This window comes from Beta vulgaris, chromosome 7, assembly GCF_026745355.1.
Source record: "Beta vulgaris subsp. vulgaris cultivar EL10 chromosome 7, EL10.2, whole genome shotgun sequence".
Lineage (NCBI taxonomy): Eukaryota > Viridiplantae > Streptophyta > Magnoliopsida > Caryophyllales > Amaranthaceae > Beta > Beta vulgaris.
Window position 1 is genome coordinate 46,405,695 of NC_079208.1, and position 22,057 is coordinate 46,427,751.

The 22,057-nt window shown below is 34.9% G+C and overlaps 2 protein-coding genes across 3 annotated transcripts; one reads left to right on the forward strand and one right to left on the reverse strand.

Annotated features, from left to right (window-relative positions):
• The first annotated feature begins 11,500 nt into the window (after window positions 1-11,500).
• Window positions 11,501-12,124, forward strand: LOC109133851 (uncharacterized mitochondrial protein AtMg01250-like). The gene has a single exon (XM_019247736.1). The coding sequence runs from the start codon at window positions 11,501-11,503 to the stop codon at window positions 12,122-12,124; it is 624 nt and encodes a 207-aa protein (XP_019103281.1).
• A 6,770-nt stretch (window positions 12,125-18,894) lies between these two features.
• LOC104885005 (uncharacterized) lies at window positions 18,895-22,031 on the reverse strand. 2 transcript variants are annotated; one of them, XM_010669720.4, is made up of 6 exons: window positions 20,963-22,031; window positions 20,002-20,037; window positions 19,700-19,904; window positions 19,536-19,614; window positions 19,250-19,367; window positions 18,895-19,140 (listed from the first exon to the last, which is right to left on the reverse strand). In XM_010669720.4, exons 1-6 carry the CDS (start codon window positions 21,160-21,162, stop codon window positions 19,116-19,118), a joined length of 663 nt encoding a protein of 220 aa, XP_010668022.1. In that variant the 5' UTR covers window positions 21,163-22,031; the 3' UTR covers window positions 18,895-19,115. The 2 variants fall into 2 exon arrangements, with proteins under 2 accessions (XP_010668022.1, XP_057252152.1); XM_057396169.1 differs by lacking the exon at window positions 18,895-19,140 and having other exon boundaries at window positions 19,246-19,367.
• Window positions 22,032-22,057: the final 26 nt, after the last annotated feature.

The window sequence follows — 22,057 nt, forward strand, 5'->3', positions numbered from 1 at the left end:
TCTTTCGTATTTTTCACCTATAACCCAGCTCTTTTTCCACAACAAACTAACTATAACTATTTTTTCTGTCAGCTGTATAATTGAAATACAAACTTGCTGCACAGAAAAATTACCATGAAACATACTAGCTGTTGAAACACAAGGTGACACTCAAGAAAGGGGATTGAATTGAGTGGTGAAATCTAATCGATTTTCGCAAAAATCCTTTTATGGCTCAGTGCCTGGCACTGTGCCAAACACTCGTAAATCGCTGATTTGAGTTTTTGCGAATAATAAACTAAAAGAATATTAGATTTGACACGCAAACACAGGATATAACGTGGTTCAATCTCACCTCTGAGATCTACGTCCACAAGAAACAAAACTCTTTATTTCTTTGAACCCTAAAATATCAAACTCTTGATACTATAAGATTCCCCTCACCTCAATGATGTGCTTAGTCAAGCAAGTAGAGGACAATTACAATTGTGAAATAATAACTTAAATCTGACTCGCTCAGTGCTATGCTCAGTGCCGGAGGAAATAGTTTTCAGCTTTTAATAAACTCGATTTTTCTCTCTGAAAACGTGAGATCTAAAAGTGCATTATGAATCCCTTTTATAGTACATGGGTTGCACGAATATCCTTCCAAAGGATATCTTTCAATTCCTTATTTCAAGGGATTTAATTCTCTTTTAGAAAATCAATCTTTATCTTTTTCATCTTTATCTTTATTCTTAAAAAGATATGTTTTCCATAACAGATTTTCTTTTCAACTCAAAACATATTTTCCAAAATAAAATCTGATTTTATAACACTTGTTTTTAGGAAATTCCAGTTTTTATAAAATCTTTTTGAAAAACACGTTTTAAATAAAATTATTTTATAAAAAATCTTTTTAACACGTTTTAAGGAAAAATCTTTTTTCTAAAATTCCTTTATTTTGTAAAACACATATAAAATCTTTTTCTAAAGCTTACGTTTTATCAAAACACAATTTTATCAAAATCTTTTTTCCAAAACTCGTTTTTATCAATTCTTTTATACACACGGTTTTATAAAATCTTTTTCTAGAAAAACACGTTTTCCTAAGTCCTTTTTTATTTCTGATTTCGAAAACCTATTTCCTTTTTATATAGATATATAATTTTAATATAATTATTTACTTTCTTAATTCAAAGAAAATAGTAATTATATTAACTTTATATTTCTATATTTAGCACATAGCATATCATCACTAGCATATTACATTTTAATCTAAAGTAACTATTCTAAGAAACTATAAACTTGGACTTCATTATTGATTCTTCTTTTCTTCAAAGTCTTCGTTTATCAATTTCTTGCTTCATGCATCTGTTGCAACTGTTACATACTTTCATGCTATAACATATTATATTAATTTTCATCATCAAAACATAACATGTGCATAAAACATAACATGTACATGCACAACACTAGCAGATAACAAATTCAATTCAATGCAATATTCACTATCTCAATTCCCTAGTACAAATTGTTCAGAAGTCAAAAATCCAAGCCCAGTAGAACCACCTCTTACATATATTATCAACAATCATCATCTGATGCAAGCTTATCAACAAACAACTATATTTAACATCTAATATAATCAGAGTCGGTGTTAAATATAGGCGCATCATTGATTTGCGGCTGCTCTGTGAAGGTTTTAGAGATAACTGTCATCTAAATATAAGGTCATGACAGTGGCGAACCAACTGCATTATCCACAAAAGTGGTTCCGCGATCATGATTGCATAAAAGCATAAACTTAAACCTATTATCAGATACAATTTCTTTTGAACCTAAAAAATTTGTTTTAGAAAAATCAAAGTGTGCATAATCTACTTATTTTCATAACAGAACTGAAAAGAAAAATGATATAAGAGAGAAGAAAATTGACATGAATATTATCCTTGTTCAAGTTGCTAATCAAGTAAGTCAAAAAAAAAAAAAGAGCAAAATGGCAGATTCCAGATCTTAATTTGATGTCTATCTTAGGAAACACAAAAAATTATACATTGTTTATTAAGTGCCCCACTGTCCGTACTGCTTAAACAATATAGAAGTATGTGTATAGTACACTAGGTGTTGGTTTATATATGACTGAGATATTATAGTAATGCATCTCTACAACCAAAAGTATGTAGTATCTTTTTTTTTATTATTCTCATTAGATACTACCACTTGTTAGTGCCAAGACTTTTGGACATTAGTAGTCATGAAAAATAATGAAGACGTACTTGTTAGTGCACTTCAGCAAAAGGAAAATTACCATGTACATTCATGTAGGGACACTGAATGTGATATTAACAAAAAAGTTCATATCTCTTGGAAAGATCAGAGATGAAGAAATCAATCTGGTAATGGAAATGATCAGGTTACCAGAGCAGTCGCCAGTGAACTTGAGTGAGATTTTTTCGTGATGTTGTCAAGCAATGTTGTTGACTTGTTGTGCATGTACATGTTATGTTTTGATGATGAAAATTAATATAATACTACCTCCGTTTCAAAATAAGTGCAACATTTCCCTAAAATGGAAATGTCATAATAAGTGCTACCAAGCTTGTTTTGGAAATTTTTTTTCATTTTAATTACGAAAGTGTCATTACTTAATATCTTTAATAACTTAATTAACTCCCCATCTACCAACCTAAACCACATTAATTACCCAAATCCTTCCCTCCCTTTTTTTTTTATCTCCTCACCTCATCTGATCATATCTCTCTCTCTCCATCTCATCTCATCTGAAACTTTCCCCAAACCACAAGAACCCTAATTCATCAACACATAGCATCCCAAACCCTAAACCACGAAGAACCCTAATTTCTAGAAAAATTTACATTCGATTCTTGAGATCTTTTTTTTTACCTCGCGAATCTACACTTCTTCTTCTTCTCTCTTCTCTAAACCCGAAGAACAGTAGTTTCTTGCAAAAACAGTGTTCAAAATTTTTAGATCTGACTTCGCGAATCTAGTTTTCTCCTTCTTCTTTCTTCTCTCTTCTTTTTCTCATCTTGTTATGGAGTATTCGAATTTTGCAGACGCGATTTTCGCATCCGATGGTGGTGGTGGTGGTTGCTGAAGTTGAAATGGCAATTTTGGGGTGGTTTCGAAGGGGATGTTGGTGGTTTTGGGGGTGGTTTCGAAGGGGATGGTGGTGATTTCGGGGGTGGTTTCGAAGGGGAGGTGTTGGTTTCGGGAGTGGGGAGGGAAAATGCGGTGTTTTCCGGTGGGCAGAGGCGGCAGAGAGAGAGGAAAGAAATTATCTGCTGGTGGTGGTGGTGGCGGCGGTGGTGGCGGTCGCGATGGTCGGTGGTGGCGTTGTTGTGGTGTATGGCAAGTGAAAGGGGTTGGGCTTTAAAATTATTGGGTAATTAGGGTAGATATTTTATTTAATTAAATTGCCTAAACTTCTTTTTAAGTGTGGTCCCCAACTTTCTCTCTCTAGGAGCATTGTCTGTGTGCCACTTCTCTATGTTGCACTTATTTAGAAACGGAGGAAGTATGTTATAGTATGAAAGTATGTAACAGTTGTAACAGATGCATGAAGAAATGAATTAATAGATGAAGACTTTGAAGAAAAGAAGAATCAAGATTGAAGTCAAGTTTATATGTTCCTTAGAATAGTTACTTTGGATTCAAATGTAACATGCTCGAACTTGGTGATATGCTATGTGCTAAATATAGAAATATAAAGCTAGTATAATTATTATTTTCTTAGAGTTAAGAAAATAAATAATTGTATTAATATTATATCTCTATATAAAAAGGAAATTAGTTTTCCAAATAAGAAATAAAAAGAATTTTAGGAAAACGTGTTTTTAGAAAACGAATTTAATAAAACCGTGTTTTATAAAAGAATTTGATAAAAACGAGTTTTAGAAAAAGATTTTAAAAAAACCGTGTTTTCATAAAAACGTGTTTTTAAAATAAAAGATTTTTTATAAAACAGAGTTTTACTAAAACGTGTTTTCAGATTTTCTAAAAAGATTTGGAAAATACTTTTAGATAAAAACATAATTTGATTTGAAAAGAAAATCTAATATGGAAAACTTATCTTTTTAAGTTTAAAGATAAAGATAGAAAAAGATAAAGTTTGTTTTTCTAAAAAGAGAGTTTTATCCCTTAAATTAAGGATTAAAAGATGAAGATATTTTTGAAGGATTTTCGTCCAAACCAAGTCCTATAAAAGGGTTTTATAATTCACTTTTAGATCTCAAGTTTTCAGAGAGCAAAATCAGAAATATTAAAAGCTAAAAACTATTTCCTACGGCACTGAGCATAGCACTGAGCGAGTCAAATTCAAGTTACTATTATACGAGTGTAATTGTCTTCTAATTGCTTGACTAAGAAGCACACGATTGAGGATTCTTTCTTTCTGTAATTTCACTATTATAGAGAGTTACAACTCTTAGAGTTAAGGGTTGGTTAGCACTACTAGGGTTAGTAGTGTGGGAATCTTACTGTATCAAGAGTTTGATATTTTAGGATTCAAAGAAATAAAGAGTTTTGTTTCATGTGGACGTAGATCTCAGAGGTGAGACTGAACCACGTTATATCCTGTGTTTGCGTATCAAATCTCACATACTTTTAGTTTATTATTCGCAAAAACTCAAATCAGCGATTCACGAGTGTTTGGCACCGTGCCAGGCACCGACCCATAAAAGAGATTTTGCGAAAATCGATTAGATTTCACCACTCAATTCAACCTAGAGATGGCAGCGGATCCTGGACCCGGCCCGGATCCGTGGACCCGGATCCGTTTTTCCGGGTCTGGAGCCTAAAATTATGGACCCGTTGGATCCGGGTCGGATCCGGGTCCATTTGTCAGATCACGGATCCGGGTCTGGATATGCATAATAGACCCGGATCCGCAGATCCTTTTTTTTAAAAAAAATGCAGACATTGGGCTGGCTGGTCCATTTTAGTGTCATACTTGGTGATGGCTTTTGTATATAACAATTTTCTTTGCTACAGGTCTACCATGAGACAGTGGAACCCATAGTGCCTATAATTTTCCAACGCACAAAAGCCACATGTTTTGCATATGGACAAACAGGTGCCTGTAGTTCCTTCTGTAGGATTGATGGTTATATACATAAAACTTGATTTTCCCTCCAAGGCAAAGTACACCTAGTATCGGGTTTGCTTCCAGAGGATAATATTGCACTTATGAGCCATATTATTCATAAATGTCTACCTCTCAATTATGCTTAATTTAGTTGTTCTTAGATCATTCATGTAGAAAGACTTCACCTAGAAAATACAATTTTCTTTGGAGATGGGAACAATTAGCGTTTCAACGCTTCGGAAATCATTTTAATCGCTTTGGAAATCATTTTAATATCACAAAGTAGGTGAAATTGCATGAAATGAGTCGGATCCGTTGGATCTGGATCTGGGTCCAACTTTCTTAGACCCGGCGGATCCGGGTTGGATCTGGATCCAGGGTTTGAAAACGGATCCGGATCCGGATCCGGGTCCACCTGGACCCGGTCCAGATCCGACCCGTTGCCATCCCTAGAATCCCCTCCCCTCTTGAGTGTCACCTTGTGTTCCAACAAGTGGTATCAGAGCAGGCTGTTCTCGTAAGACTAATATCTAGAGAATAGAAATCATGAACACGCAAGATGATTATCGTGACAGGCACTCCAATGCAAGTGTCCTACTTTCAACGGAAAGGATTACGGATGGTGGAAGACTAGGATGAGGATCTACATTCAAGGTTCTGATTTTGAATGCTGGAGAATCATAAAGACTGGACCTATTCCTATTCAAGTCAAAAATACTGAAGGAAATCTGATCGACAAGGATGAAGGTGATTACAACTCCGTTGACTATGGAAAAGCCGAAAAGAATTACAAAGCTATGAGTATTCTCCAATCTGGAATTCGACCTGATGAATATTCGAGAATCTCGGCATGTACTACTGCTAAGGAAATTTGGGACACACTGGAGTTGGCCCATGAAGGTAAAAATGAGGTAAAACAGTCCAGGATAGATTTACTAATCCAACAATATGAATTGTTCACTATGGATAAGGACGAATCTATTAAAGATATGTTTACCAAATTCACACTAATAACTAATGAACTACGATCTTTAGGAAAAATCTATTCTTTAGAAGATCTAGTTAGAAAAGTGTTAAGAAGTTTGACTAATAAATGGCTTCTCAAAATCACTGCTATTCAAGAGGCTAAAGATCTAACAAAACTCTCACTAGAACAACTAATTGGTTCTTTAATGACCCATGAAACTTGTTTTAGATCTAAATCAAATGAACCAAAGAATAAAGGGTTGGCCTTAAAAACTAAGTAGAAAGGATATAGTGAAAGTGATGAAGAAGTAGCGTCTCTAACTAAAAGTTTCAAAATTTTGAAAAAGAACAGGAGCAACAACTTCAGGAGAAGTGGAAACTTCAAAGGTAAAGGCACTACTTCTAACCCTAAGAAAAGTGCTACTAACTCTGGTTGTTTCAAGTGTGGTGAGTTTGATCACAGGATTAAAGAATGCCCTCTGTGGATGAAGAAAAGCCTAAGGAAAAACGAGAGCAGTCGAAGAAAGAGTACAAGAAAGCTATGATTGCGGCAGTCTGGGGAGACTCGGATTCTGACGAGGATCAGTGCCAGGCACAGTGCCACGAGGCGAAATTATGTCTGAATGTTGTACAGACAACTCTGAAGACGGCACTGTTCCATGACGACTCACATCTATGCTTAATGGCCAAAAGTACGAACCCTCTCGAAGAGGTAGAAGACAGTGAGGTAAGCCTAACTTCCTTAAAACCTTCAATTCATTTCTTTCAAAAAGTCAACTTGTCACTTTGTTTGGAAACGTGATTGATGATTGTCAAAACATGAATGACAATTTTGACATCGTAAAAAAGGAAATTAAAAACCTGACCAGGCTAAAAATTAGATTAAAACTGAATATAAGGATTTATTGAAAGAAAATAAAACTCTGATGAAAAGGATTATGAGAAAGACATAGAGATAAACACACTAAAACACGAAAAGACTCTAGTTGATGCCTCGTAAATGGCTCAGTGCCAGCCACTGAGTTCGAAGCTGAAAAATCAAGTCTTGAGAAACAAATTGAAACATTAAATCACGAGTTGGTTGAACTTAAGAACTCAAGACAGAAATCTAGGATTGTTCCACTAATGCTGCCTAGTGATGCAAAGTTAAGAGAAGAACTTGATAAAGTTAAAAGAGACTTAGAGATTTCCAGAAAAAGAAGTAGTGATTTAAATACATCAGTTGAATTTTTAGAATCACAACTATCTATTGCTCGAAAGATGCACGAAAATGGACTAATGGAATGAATGCTCTAAATTACTAACTGCACCACAAACAACATGAACAAAACTGGATTAGGATATACTGACCAGCAACCCAGTGCCAGGCTCAGTGCCAGAACCTTCGAAAGAGACTTTCGAAAGAGAAAATACGTGGGCCTTCCTGAATATCTAATTTGCAATTTTAGTGGAAGTAATGGTCACCTAATTGACAACTGCAACAAAAAGAAAAATCGAATGTGCAAATAATGCTAAACATGTTACTCAAATATGGGTTAGGAAAGATACACTTGATGCTCAGCGTAAGAAAAAAGGACCCAAACAAATCTGGGTTCCTAAAACTAATAAGTGATTCTCTTGCAGGCAAACGTGAGAGGAAGCAACCTATGGTACCTCGACAGTGGTTGCTCAAGACATATAACTAGCGATAAATCTCAATTCCTCTCACTAGTAGCCTACCATGGAGGGTGTGTTATATTTGGCAATAACAAAAAGGGATAAATTGATATTACACATTTAAACTTTTGTTTGAAAATTCTATACTTTGATAATTATATGAAGTTTGGCATCTCTTAGTTGTTTTATAATTTTCTAATAATTACTCAAACACTATGTAATAATTATGTAAATATATGAAGTGTTGACTAATTACTGTAGGTGCTGGAAATTCCTTTCGGAAAAGATGCTGCCATACTGAGAAGATTTTGTAAAATATAAAGCCTCTACTAGCCTACGCCTACGAGTAGCTTTAGGGTGATATTATTTTCATATTCTAAAAGTCCCACATCGAAGCTAGAATAAGTGTAATAAGAAATCAGCTCTACAAAGATGGGTGTGCATGGTGGGTTGAATTTGTGGATGTTGAGCTTGAGCCTCGTTAATCTAATGGGCTGGACTCTTGGACATCTACAACCTTGACTCAATAATTAATTGAGTTCGACAAGGCTTAGTTAGACTTTAGATTTTTAAAGCCTGATTTATCTAAGCTCACCCCATCTCTATTTTATTATTTTTAATTTTAAGTTTTGAGCTAGCTTCGAGTCGAGCTTGGATGAGATTCTCTCGAGCTGGAGTCGAGCCCAGATTTCTGAACTCGATGAGCTTTGAGCTTGAGCCGAGCTCGTCCTTGACAACCTCCGAGCCGAGCCGAGCCGAGCTTGGACATGTTCGGTCTCGGCTCGGCTTGTTAACACTCCAAGTTGTGCCTTAGGTGTTGAGATAACTATGGATGTTGGGCCTAGCTTATCTAATGGAGCTGACTCTTTGGCATCTAAACTTTTATTGAATTATTGATTTGAGTTTGACAAGATTTAGTTGGCCCGAAATAAAAGCCTAATTTATTTTCAACCAAATTAATTTCGGTCTCGGTTCGGCTATGAGGTAGTAGATAGAACTCATGGTGTATGTAAATGTGTAATATCTCTTATTCTTAGGAAGATCCTGTCATGGGTATTTATTACTGATCAATACTTTTATTTGTATATGATTATGAATCCAAGCCAAATTTTCATTGAAATAAAGAAAAAGTTATGAAAGAAACATTTTTTTTTTGGCAATTCAAAATTATTATTGAAAACCAAAAAAACTTGGTAATGAGTCAAAAAATACAAAGCCTCACTTACTCAGCAACAAGCTGGTAAGATTAGGAGAGCAAACACAATAAACATCACACTATTAGCATGTGTCTATCTTCATCTTTACATCTAGCTGCCACTCTAAACATGATATCTTTATAAACTCTGACAGGCTACATAAGAGTGTTGCAGAATGTATTTTGATTTCTCTGGGGCCACAACATATACACTGCCTCAGTGAACATCATAACATAAATTCTCGCTCTTCTTGTTTTGATGTGAGCTTTTCTGCATGCTTCCTGCAATTCAATATTGAATCCTTGGATATGAATAACTCTAAGCAACTGACTCCGCACTGCATTAGTATACTGACATTCAAAAAATAAATGCTCAAGTGTTTCATTTTTATCATCACAAAGCTTGCAGACGGGAGTACATTGAATGTGTCATTTCAATAACCTATCTGTAGTTGCCAATCTTTGCTGAACTGCTAACACAAATGATAAACACACTTCTAGGTGAGGCTTTGTTATCCTTAATCACCCTTCTCCAAGACACTCTCTCAGTACCTTCCTTCATTCTAAGATATGCTTTATGGATGCTAAAGTTTCCATTCACTAACATTGACTGCCAACCTCCATATGTCTGAACTTGAGCTCTGGCTTCCAGCACTTTCTTAAGAATCCAAGAAGTGTTGTTGCTTACAACAACTGTGTCTGAATTTTGTCTTTTTATGTAGTAGGTATGGTTCCATTGTACCCACAACTTCTCTCTTTTAAACGAAATAGCCCATAGAAGCTCCATGATAGCAGCTTGATTCCAGACTTTCATGTTAATCAAGTTCCACTACCCTCATGCACTTTTGCTATTAAAGAACTTCTCCCAAGCTACTGGAGCTTTTTCTGAAGGAACAACTGCTCCAGTCTAGAGGAACTTCCTACAAACCCCTTCAACAGCCTTAATGATCTTCTTTGAGAGGGGGAAAATGTGGTCCCAATAATATATTCTGCATACTACTTAGAATAGTTCTAATTAGCTGCAATCTCCCAGCATAGGAGAGAAGATTAGTCATCCACCCTTTGGCTCTTTCAGTAATATTCTCCACTAATGGTATACATTGAGTGAAGTTGAGTTTTTTAGATGCTAATGGAACTCCCAAATACTTGAAAGGGAGTTGTCCAGTTGGCATATGTATGAGATCAGCAAGCATTGTCTTCTCCTGCTCAGACACCCCAACCATGTAAATGCAACTTTTTTCCACACTAGCTTCTAACCCTAAAGCTGTAGAAAATTTATGGAACACAACCATAATTTTGGATACTGAACTATAATCTGCCCTTGCAAGTAATAACAAATCATCTGCAAACATCATGTGTGTGAGATTTAGCTTTTCACACTTAGGGTGAAAATTAAAATCAGGATTCAAATGAAGCTCATCTAAGCATCTACTCAAATATTCCATGCTACGAGCAAACAAAAATGGAGAGCGTGGATCCCCCTATCTTACGCCCCTCTAGCTTGAAAATGAACTGCAGGAATGCCATTTAGCAATATAGAGTAGCTAACACTTCTCACACATGCTATAGTCCACCGAATGTATTGCTCATGGAACCCCAATTCATATAGCATTTTCTCTAGGAAGCACCATTCAACAGAATCATAGGCCTTCTTAATGTCTACCTTGATTAGGCATCTAGGAGACAAGTGTTTTCTATTGTAATCTTTGATCAGCTCAGTAGCAAGTAGTATGTTATCTGCAATGTGTCTTCCTGGGATAAAGCCAGATTGAGCTGGGTTCACAACCTCATTAATCACCTTGCTCATCCTATGTGTTAAAATCTTGGATACGATTTTATACACAACAGTGCAACAGGCTATGGTCTGTAATCCTTTGCATGAATAACATTATCTTTCTTAGGAATCAAAGTTATAACTGTGGTATTCACTGGCCCATGAAGAAAGGCTTTGGAAAAACTCTTGCACTGCCAAGTACATATCTTCTTTAATGAAACTCCAGCACTTCTTATAGAACACAGAGTTAAACCCATCAATCCCAGGAGCTTTAGTATTATCAATACTAAAAAGGACTAAAGTGGGATGGCTTAAGGATGGTGATGAAAATTCTGTTATCTTCCATCAAAGTATCTGACAGAGAAGAGTTACAAATTGTATCTATGGCATATATAATATGTCTGGGGAGTGGAAGGATACAAATACAGATGTGAAAGGAGCTTTCCGAGAATATTATCAAGGTTTACTGGGGACCACTGATGCTCAAGTTACACTTGTTAACAGGGAGGTGGTCAGAGCAGGTAATCTTCTAACTCAGGCTCATAAAGACTTGCTTATGAGGCCTTATACCTCTGAAGAGGTGAGAAATGTAATGTTTGCCATGGATGGTAATAGAGCCCCAGGTCCTGATGGATTGGGGAGCTTCTATTTCAAGACACTTGGCATATTGTGGGAGGTGAAATAACTGCTCTTGTGTTAGATTTTTTTCCAGCATGGAAAAATGTTAAAATCTTTAAACACAACCCTTATCACTCTCATTCCTAAATCTACATGTCCCAAGAATGTTAGTGAATTTAGACCAATCTCTTGTTGTAATACTTTATATAAGTGCATCACTAAAATGATCTGCAACAGACTGAGATTGGTTCTCCCTTATGTGATTGAAGATACTCAGGGGGCCTTAGTGCATAGCAGGAATATTGTACATAACATCGTGATAGTACAAGACCTGGTTAGACACTATAACAGGAAAGCTGCAAAGCCTATTTGCATTATCAAAGTAGATATGCAAAAAGCAGATGATACTGTTAATTGGATTTTTCTGAAGGATATGCTATTAACTTTAGATTTTCTTAGAAGATTTGTGGATTTGGTGATGGAGTGTGTGTGCACTCCTAAATTCTCTTTGATGATTAATGGTGAAATGCATGATTTTTTCTCATCAAAAAGAGGGTTAAGACAAGGTGACCCTCTCTCACCTTTGCTATTTGTCATATGTATGGAATATCTTGCTAGGATTCTAGCTAAGATAAGTTCCCTGGATCAGTTTAATTATCACCCAAGATGCAATCCCATGAAACTCACACATCTTAGTTTTGCTGATGACCTCATTTTGTGCTCTAAAGATGATTTTGAATATGTGTACTTAATGTTGAGAGCATTTAGACTATTTTCTGAATCTTCTGGGCTGAAGATTAATGCTCAGAAATCCTCCTTCTATTGTTGTGGGGGTTCAAGAGAGTGAAATTTTGAGGATTCAAAATGTTTTTGGTATTAGTAGAGAGAAATTACCTTTTAGATATTTGGGAGTTCCCATATATTCTAAACGCATTTCTGTTGCTCAATGTGATAGCCTGGTGGAAAAAATGACAGCTAAAATACGAATATGAAGTACTAGGAATATTTCCTACTCAGGGAGGGTTCAGTTGGTGAACTCTGTACTTATGAGTATTCATGGCTATTGGGGCCAGGTGTTTATTCTTCCTAGCAGTGTTATAAAGAAGATTGAAAGTGTGTGTAGGGCTTTCCTTTGGGCAGGCAGTTACTATTCATCTAAAGGAGGATATGTTGCATGGAAGGAATTGTGTATTAGCAAGAGTTCTGGTGATCTGGGATTTAATTTAGAAATATCAATAACTGGAATAAAGCTTGTTTGGGGAAGCATGTGTGGGCTATAGCAACAAAGAAGGATAGTGTGTGGGTGAGATGGGTGCATTCTGTATATATCAAGGATGCAGACCGGTGGGAATATAATCCACCTTGTGGATGTAGTTGGTATTGGAAACGAATTTGTGAGGTGAAAAATTCTATGAAGAATTACTATAGTAGACAGGAGATTCAACAGAAGCCCAAATACTTAATACAAGAAGTGGTAGATAAATTAGCAGAGGAAAGACAACATGTTCAGTGGGATCATTATGTCTGGAATCGTCTCAGTGTCAACAGGTATAAGTTCATTAACTGGCTAGCTATGAGGAGGAGATTACATACAGTAGAGAAAGTGAGAGTATATGATACTTCTGCTCCTACATAATGCTGGATATGTGGTGCAGTCACTGAAACACAGGAACTCTTGATGTTCTCTTATTGTCATAGCAGGGATCTTCTAAGTAGAATAAAGAGATGGATGGATATTGAATCCCTTTGGAGGACCTTCACAGGCTGGTGAGATGGATTCACAACTACAGGAAATCAAAATTTCGGAAAGCATCTTCTAGTGTTGCCATTGCAGGTGTGGTATATGGAGTGTGAAAAGCTACGAATGATAGCAAATGGAATAAAATGGTTCCTAGAATTCAGAACATAGAGCAATGGATTAAAGAGAATGTTAGAAGAAGGATCTTTCTTGTTATGCCTAAAAAAGTGTCTAGAAATGATTTAAATTGGTTTTACTCACTCGGAAAAGTGGGTTGTTGATTGTATAATTCCTTGCTTGCCTTGCTAGGGAGGAGGAGTAACCTAGTTGGTTTGTTTCTTCCTAGTTTGGGCTTTAGGTTGTAAATTGTTTGGGTGTTATATGATTTTTTATTACTTAGCAAAAAAAAAAAAAAAAAAAAAGGTTTTTAGCCTATAAAAAAAAATTCTAACCTATGCTACAAGACATAGGTTAAGACTTTAAGAGTATAAAAAATCCTATATAAGATATCTTTATCCAAAAAAAAATCTATTTTAAAATCCAACCAGATTAATTTTTTTTTTACATGATTGTCTCTATATCTTAATTAAATATCTATCCTTATGTCTTAAATGAAAATAAAATCTTGTTGTAATATACTATCTGAGTCCTTTATTAGTTTACCCACTTTGACTTATAACACTATTCATCTTTGTTACTTTGACCGTCATTTGTACTTTATATGTAAGGAAAATATAATCATATGTGATATTGTTTGATTCGTCTCAATATGTAGTTTTGAAATATTAATTTTTTATAAATTTTACAAATACATAATTAGAGATATTATTAATCAAAGTTTTACATTGATAAATGTGAAAAGTCAAAAGGAGTAAACTAATAAAGGACAGAGGAAGTATATTTTTTTTAATGAAATTTTGATACTCTCAACTTAAACCTTGTGAGATAGGTAAGAAAAATCCTAAAGGAAGAAAGATTTTTAGACTAATTCAGGAAATCATTATTCATTTTTCTGAAAAAAAAGAAAGAAAGGGATTATCTTAAAAAGGCGGCGGTACGGACAACATGTTATAATTAAGTTTAGTCATCATCAGTCTACAACAACTTCATTTTGACTCCCCATTTGCAACAAATTCAACGCAAAAAGAACGACAAAACAAGAAACTAAACAAGAAACTTCATTTGTAGGTAAATGTATTTCCTTAATCTCCTTTCTTTTAATGTTGTTCGTTATTTAGTTTTGTTTTATGCAAGTGAGAAGTTAAATGAGTGCTTAGTTAGTAAAGATGTCGTATAATGTTGTTTCTAGAAATGTATGTTGATCGAACTATTATGCGATTTATTCATGAAATCTTTGCAGTTAGATTTTTTACTTCCGAATGCTGTTCAAACATAATTAGTTTCTTGTCATAAAATTATGAAATTATTCATTTCTCAATAGAACAATTATTACATTCAGTAATGAAAATATAAGTTACTTAATATGTTATTATGAATTTATGATATGATCAAATCATGCTAGTCAGTGAATATAGAATTGAAGTAAAGATTGTGATTGAATGAGAATAATAATGGAATCTTATCATGTAACTTTATACGTGATGCATGGAAGATAATAATGGTAGGTTTTACTTTCGTTAATTTTGCAACTAATAAACATTGAGGGACTAATTAACGTTATGATTTTTGTATGTACATTCTTGAATCTTGATGGCCTTTTAAGTTTTACATGATGTAATATTCATCTCTACATGAAAGATTAATTAGTTTATCTTTAAGAGTTTGTTTAATTTATATGTGTAGTATAATGTCTTTTGTTACAATCTTGATTTTTGTATGCTAAGGTTTGGTTGTGTGTGTCCATGGCATCATCTCTCTAACAATCTGCATTTTTTCTCATCAATTCCGTGAAAGATTACTTCGTTTACATCTAATATGAGTAGTTCGATCATATAGCATGATAATCTTTATTCTTAAATAATGATGCAGATAAACTGATAAAGAAAGGATGGTGGATCGGATTTCAGAATTGCCAAAAGAAATCATCCACAGTATTCTATCATTTCTTTCGATCAAAGATGTTGCTCGAACACGCAGTTTTTCTAGAGCCTGGGAAAATAAATACCGCAATTCACACAAATATTTCAGAACTGTGCATTACGATCATCACTCATATGCAGTGGAAAAACTGCTTAATATTGAAGGTGGTCAACAAGAGCCAACAATTCAAGAAATAAGGGACAATTTCATGGATTATGCATCATGACTTCTCGAAAAATTAACGAACAGACTCCAGTGCTAGAATTAGTATTCAACGTAGCTGTAATTGGCTCTGAATTTGATGGTGTTAATCAGTTTATGGAGTTGATTCAAGGAGCTAAGGTTGAGGAGCTGAGATTGTTTGTGCAATCACAAGACTTTCGTACTTTACGAGGTTTCTTCGAGACAGATATATGTTATGACTTTCCCTACTCATTTTTACTGGGTTCCACATGGTTGAGATATCTTTATTAGAGGGATGTAAATTCATGGCTGATTTATCTATAAAAGAAGCAATGCTTATCATGAAGGTGGACAAGTTTTCTTCTCTGCGAAAGTTGTGTCTAGTTTATGCTCTGTTGCCGCACCAAACAGCATTAGACAACATATCCCGTTGTTGCCCAGAACTTGAATATATTTGGTTTGGCAGTTGCAGTATTTGGAACCCTTAATCTCTCAAGTTTTCCTAAGCTTAAGACAGCTTCTATATTAGGTGCTCAGGATGACACCCTCCAATATGCTGACATTAGAGAGACTCACCTTGAGGAATTTGTTTGTATTAGAGTTGGTTTGCAGTGTTTGATCAGTCTGCCTGCTTGTCGTAATATCAAGAAGCTCGTACTTCATCGATGCTCAGTAAACGAGCCTGATATGTTAAAAGACCTTACTTGTTTTCCACTCCTTGAGGAAGTAAATCTTCAGGAACTGACAATAAATCATTTTTGATAGATAAAGCAAATTCTCATATGAGGAATTTCGTATATTGGCACAGGCTTTCAGGATATTTATTTTGAGTGTCCGGATCTTAAGACGTTTGCTTACTTTTGCAACGACCATACACTCCCTTGGTCGATCTCACTTTACTTACCAATTGATATAGATCATGTTTACTTCTCTTTCCACGTGCTTCATTCACGTACCCCGCTGTGGTTCATCTGCTTGAGGAATTTTGTCAAACATATAGGATACAGTAATAATGTTTATCTGCACCTTATGGTTTCAGCCAATATGGTGGGTAATTCAAAATACTCGATTTCTTTTCTTAATTAACTTTTGCAGATATACAATTAAGTTATTCACTTGTGTGTAATTTGTTTACTTTTTGCAAGGCTAACTTTTATCTTGAAGCATTTGGAGAGAGTTGCCAACCCAACGATATTAACATAGAAGTAGAGATTCTATATAACACACGCACACAAACTGCAGCAGTTGTTGATGTGGATGGCCTGATCTGGAGCACCCTTCCGTCTTCTTTACATTTAGGCGGCTATTGTCACGACTTCGTGGAGGTACTCCCATAAATCCCATATATAGATCATACACCTGCTTTTTAGTTTTTAGAATATGCACACAATTAATTTCAGTAAGTTCTAATTATTGTATTGGCATGTATTCCAGTGGTAAACTAAACTGACAATGCATTAAGATTATGTGTGCTTTATCCCTAATGTATTTCTACTTTCCATGTTGAAACATCTATTATGGCATAAACACATTGAGTGATGAGTAGTAGTAAAATAAGTATCCCCTTTTGAAATGCAGGGCTTGTGTCAAAGATTATTATTAGAGCAGATATTCCCAAGAGAATACTGTTATTGTAACCAGAAGCTATGCCCTATGTATTGGTGGCATAACATAAGATATTTCGAAGTAACGCACAGGAATGTGGACATGAAGCATAATTTGGCCGCTTTGGTGAATATGTGTATAGCAAATCTTTATCTCAGGATCGTCTACCGATTCGTTTCGAATTTGAGTGGTACACCACTGATGAAGAGATCATAGTAGATTATTTGCTTGCTCAGTTGCCAGGATTCATTTCTGATGAGGAAGAAGAATGATATAAATTGGTGGAGTTCTAGTCTACTCAAAAGTTTATTTGTCTGCATGTTACTAATTAATCCTGTAAATACTGAATAGCTATAGGTGATTCTTATTGCTGAAGTTGTACATACCCTAGCAATCAGAATGTAGTATCTTTTCCCTTGTTTTGTTTCTTCTAATAATCTAGAATCACTTGGCTTGTCCTGTCATCCTATTGTATTGATATTATTGTTTGTTCCGTTTGGGTGGTGTATGATAAGTTCAGTTAGGTAGAACTGATAAAGTAGCAAGAACATTGGGGTCTTAGTTTGGATCTGCCAGAATATTCAATTGCTTGATTTCTTGTATGCATAATATTGATGTCCATCATATATGTTATTCTTGTCTTGCTGGGATTGACGTTTCATAGTAAAAAATGTACGTCTGTCTCATGGTACCTGTTGTCACTTGAAGGCCAAGGGGGTTTTACTTGTGTGGTCTTGAGTTGATACTATGGGTTGGGATAGCAATTTCCTTGGTTAGACACACTTCCTTGAATTGGTTATTCACTAGAATTTGCAAAGTCCTTGTCACTCACACTTCGTAGGGTTTGCAAATTCCATATGACAACAAAACAATTAAGTTGGTGCAATCCGTAGGAATTTTAAGGGATGTATTTTTTCAGTGCTCTATCATGTACTTGTCAATTTTAGAGAATAATATAATAATTCATTATAATTTGTAAAAAGTGGATATCATCTACTTTAGTTGGTAAAGAGCAAAGACTAATCTTGTGGAGTGGACAAATGGTACTTAAGACTTGAGATTTTGAATTTGTCTACATCATTGCGCTTAGTTGCTCTCTAACACCAAAAAATATTTTTAGAACCTATGTAATTACCAATCGTTGATTGTAAGGAACGGTAAGAGTATCTGTTACATTTACGACACCAGTTAGATAATTATTTTCTGTTAAGGATCACTCGTATTCTATGATCTCAAAAATGATCAAGTAGTGTACCAAAATTATTTTCTTTTAGTCTTCTAGAAGAAGAATTATTTTCTTTTAGGGCCTATTCTCCCCAACTTATTTTCAGTTTAGTTCAATTCAATTCAATTGCAATCAGTTGAGTTCAATTCAGTTCAGTTGCAACCAGTTCAGTTCAATTTAGTTTAGCTCCAATTATCATTTCTATTAGTTAATTTAATTCAGTTCAGTTCAGTTCAGTTAAGTTGCAATCAGTTCAATTGTTTTATGACGAATAGAACATGTCCTTAGTGGATATCATGTAGCTTAGTTGGAAAATTGTTGACTCTTGATTGTAGGAGGGGTATTCAAAGCATGTGATCAGATCACGTATACATAATTGAATTTAATCTCTCTATAACTAAAAAGTTTATTTTCTTTAATAAAAGAAAATGTATGGTGATGTATTATATGTATAGAGATGACAATGGGTCCAGGACTCTTCTCGAACTCGCCTAGACCCTACCCAAATTTAAGGGTACGTGTCGTAATTTTTTGGACTCTCTAGGTAATAATAGGTATGGGTCTTAATCCTATTGGAATTGGATAAGGTAGATAAAAGGTCCACTTCTCAAATACTCAGATCTTACCCATAGATCCGTCCTAACTAAAATATATAGTTTTATTTTTTTAAAATTAAAATAAATATATATTAAATAGACAACAGATATAAGAAACCCTTCTAGTCAAAAATAAAACTCTCAATCCTTTACCATAGCCAGAGGCAGATCTATACGGTAACGAGCCAAAAATAATCGAGTTAGAGTACTTGCATGACCTGCAATCTTAATTTTTCCGGCAAAAGGTAATAGAGCTATATAGAATTTATAGGTAGTTGTCTTAAAATGTTCATGATAGGTAATGCCACAAATACAATGTGTTATTTACATTACATTTGGTACACTATCATGATTGATAGGATTTAGCAATATGAAAATGAGTATGCACAGCAGGATCTGAAATAGAAGCCAAAATCAGAAGCGTAACCACGAGTCCACAGCGCATAAATAATTACCAAGACAACGCCGATTTGTGCCTGCCAATACAACACATTTTGCATGTGAAAAAAAATTAGATCATGATATCAATTCATTCATTCAGAATAAGAAAGAAGCGCTTTATTATGTTTCAGCAGTTTCACTCACATTTTCCACTGTAAGTACTGATCAACAGTAAGAGGTTTTCGACCTCCAAACCAGTTAACTATGAAAATATTTTCTATGTCTAGTTTGAAGACCTGGAAGTTGTGCCAGTCGGGCCAATCTGTTCAAATAATATAAGCAGTGTTAACACAACAGAAACATACCTTCTTAGTTCTTAGTTCTTAGTTCTTAGTTCTTACCTTGGTCTTCCGCCAATGAAGACGAAAGAATTTTATTTTACTCATTCATGGTCATTGATAGAAGTAGAAGAAATATCCGTACTCCTTACCTATCATCTCAGGATGCTTCGCGAACAAGACAGACCTTGCAAATTCTGCTTCTTTGGAGTCTGCATCAACCAGTTTTAACTGGAAAACCAAAGGCAGAGTAAGCGCAAAATTGGGTCCAAGACATTGAACACCTAAAAAGAAAAAAGAAACAGATAAAGCACACCTTTCCTGTAAGTGTAATTCTTGCACATGTAGGATTCTGAGGATCATTTTCCCCACAAGTCCCGAGTGGGTATTCGCTGATTGCCAATGAGGATCGTTGATCCTTCAGAGCATTAAAGGCAGTGGGATCAAGAGTTGTCAGGTAGAAGTACGGTATACCTGCACCTTCTTCGCCTGGCATCCCATCACTAAAGGAAATCACATTCCTACATATGCAGCCACAACATGACTTAAGAGATAATTCATAAAATCAGCATCATAGAGAGGGAGACGAGATGAGGGAAGCTGGGAGAATTAGAGTACCCAAAAGGTGCACCTCCTAAATCTGCTGCAATAGTACTGCAACAATTATGAAAAACACGCGTTAGTTTCATTCCCAACATTAAGTTCATGTTATTCTTCCCTAACATTAGTAACTATATTTTACATTCAACAAACAAATATTGGCTCATACATTCCCTACTTTGAGCACGTATATATACACCGCCTTTAGAGCTGAATATGGAGTCAAAGATGTTAATATACAATCGCATATTTGAGACATGTTTTGCTTGGATTAACTAATGTGCTCAAATATCTTTCTTTAAATCAACAAGTCAATTTTCTTTTTGGCAACGCTCAATTGTATTCCATGCCTCTGGAAGATGTCACTTATCAGGACTCAGGTAGATGGCGAAAAGGATAAATACATATATCCGGGTTTATAACACCAGCCACAAGATTATGCTTATGTCAGTAAATTTTTCTTCTTCTAATAAAAGACAATCAAAATCTTAGCATGTGAGGCATATATTATCCGAAGGAAAACCATTTTTTTCCAGTAGACTTCTTAAATGCATTAGTTCTAGGCTATGGAAAAAAAAAACCTTTATATATATGTTATGATTTATGAACTAGATATTTTCCTTACAGAGATAAATGCCAAAGGAGAAATCTGAAAGTTCAAAGTTCAAAGTCGATGATACATGATTGCAAAAAGTCAACGATGATACATGATTGCATAAAAGTCAACGCTGAATGTTGATTAAAAAAGTCAACTTTGAATCAATCAATGATACATAAAACAGGGTAAAACAGATTGAATGGAATTCCAAATTATCAAAGATTTGTTAAAAAAAAAGGGGGGATTCAAATTCAACAGTCACAGAAACTGAAATCAGAATTTGTGAAATTGTAATCAGAAACATACATCAGTATCATCAATTAACCAGAAAACTTAGCATAATCTCAAGTAGGACAGAGTAACAAAAAGATAGAGAAATACTTGAGGACTCCCCAAGAGTTCTGGGAGACCAACCAACGGGCATAGGCAGCAACATCGCTCGGGTCTGGCTTTGAGACTGAAAGCAAGCGCCCTTCCACACATCCACAATGCAAGTGCACCACCATAATCAAATATGAAAGGAGAAAGATAGCTTTGAAAATGGCAGATGTTCTTGTCATTTTCTTTACTATGTACACCATTTTCAAGATCTGATAACAGTTCTGAGGACACTACTACTTTTATATACACTGGAGAAAACTGAATAAAGTATCAACTTTCAATGACTTGAGTCTTAAACAATCTTTAAACATAGCTTCTAACAAGTTGCAATATTTGTATCAATTCAGATGCTTTATTTTTCTCCCACGGGAAAGTATTCTTAATAGCTAATTGGTCTTCTGTTTTCACAATTATATTATTTTATGATCGAAGATCGGTCGAAAAAAATTTAAGTTCAAATCATATCTGATCAAATAAGTTCAACTTTATTAAGATTAGTTCTACTCAGATAAATAAAGTTTAGATTAAATCAGGAAAAAGAGAACCAAATAAAAAAAAAAAAACTTCAGATCAGAACCTTTATAATGTTCAGAAACAGATCATAATCAGAGACAATAAGTTCTCTCAGTTCCCTAAAAAAGCAGGTGCAAATCAAATCAGATAACTAAACATAGCCTAACTACTAGCTTGTTCTTAGAAATCTTTGGTAAGAATACCAAGTAAAATCACACTTAAAAAGAGTCTTTATCAGATCATCACAAATTAGGAGGAGCTTTTATTTGGAAAACCCTTTGACTAGTGACTAATGAACAAGAAGTAGAAACAGTAAAATAAAGATAGTAATTACAAGCTTTCGAGAGGCTTGTTCTCTCCCATTGAACTCTTAAGTTCACCAAATTTCCTCCCTAACTTATTCTTCAAGCTACTATTAAAACTAACTAATTATATAATACCAAAAGTCTTCTTCTCCCTAGGCTAGTCTATTACACCTTAGAGGTGATAATTATTTTCGGGTACACGGGGAGGCATAAAGCGCAATGGCATAAACGACATTTACAGAAATACAGAATCTAGTGTTTATTGAAACTTTGATAT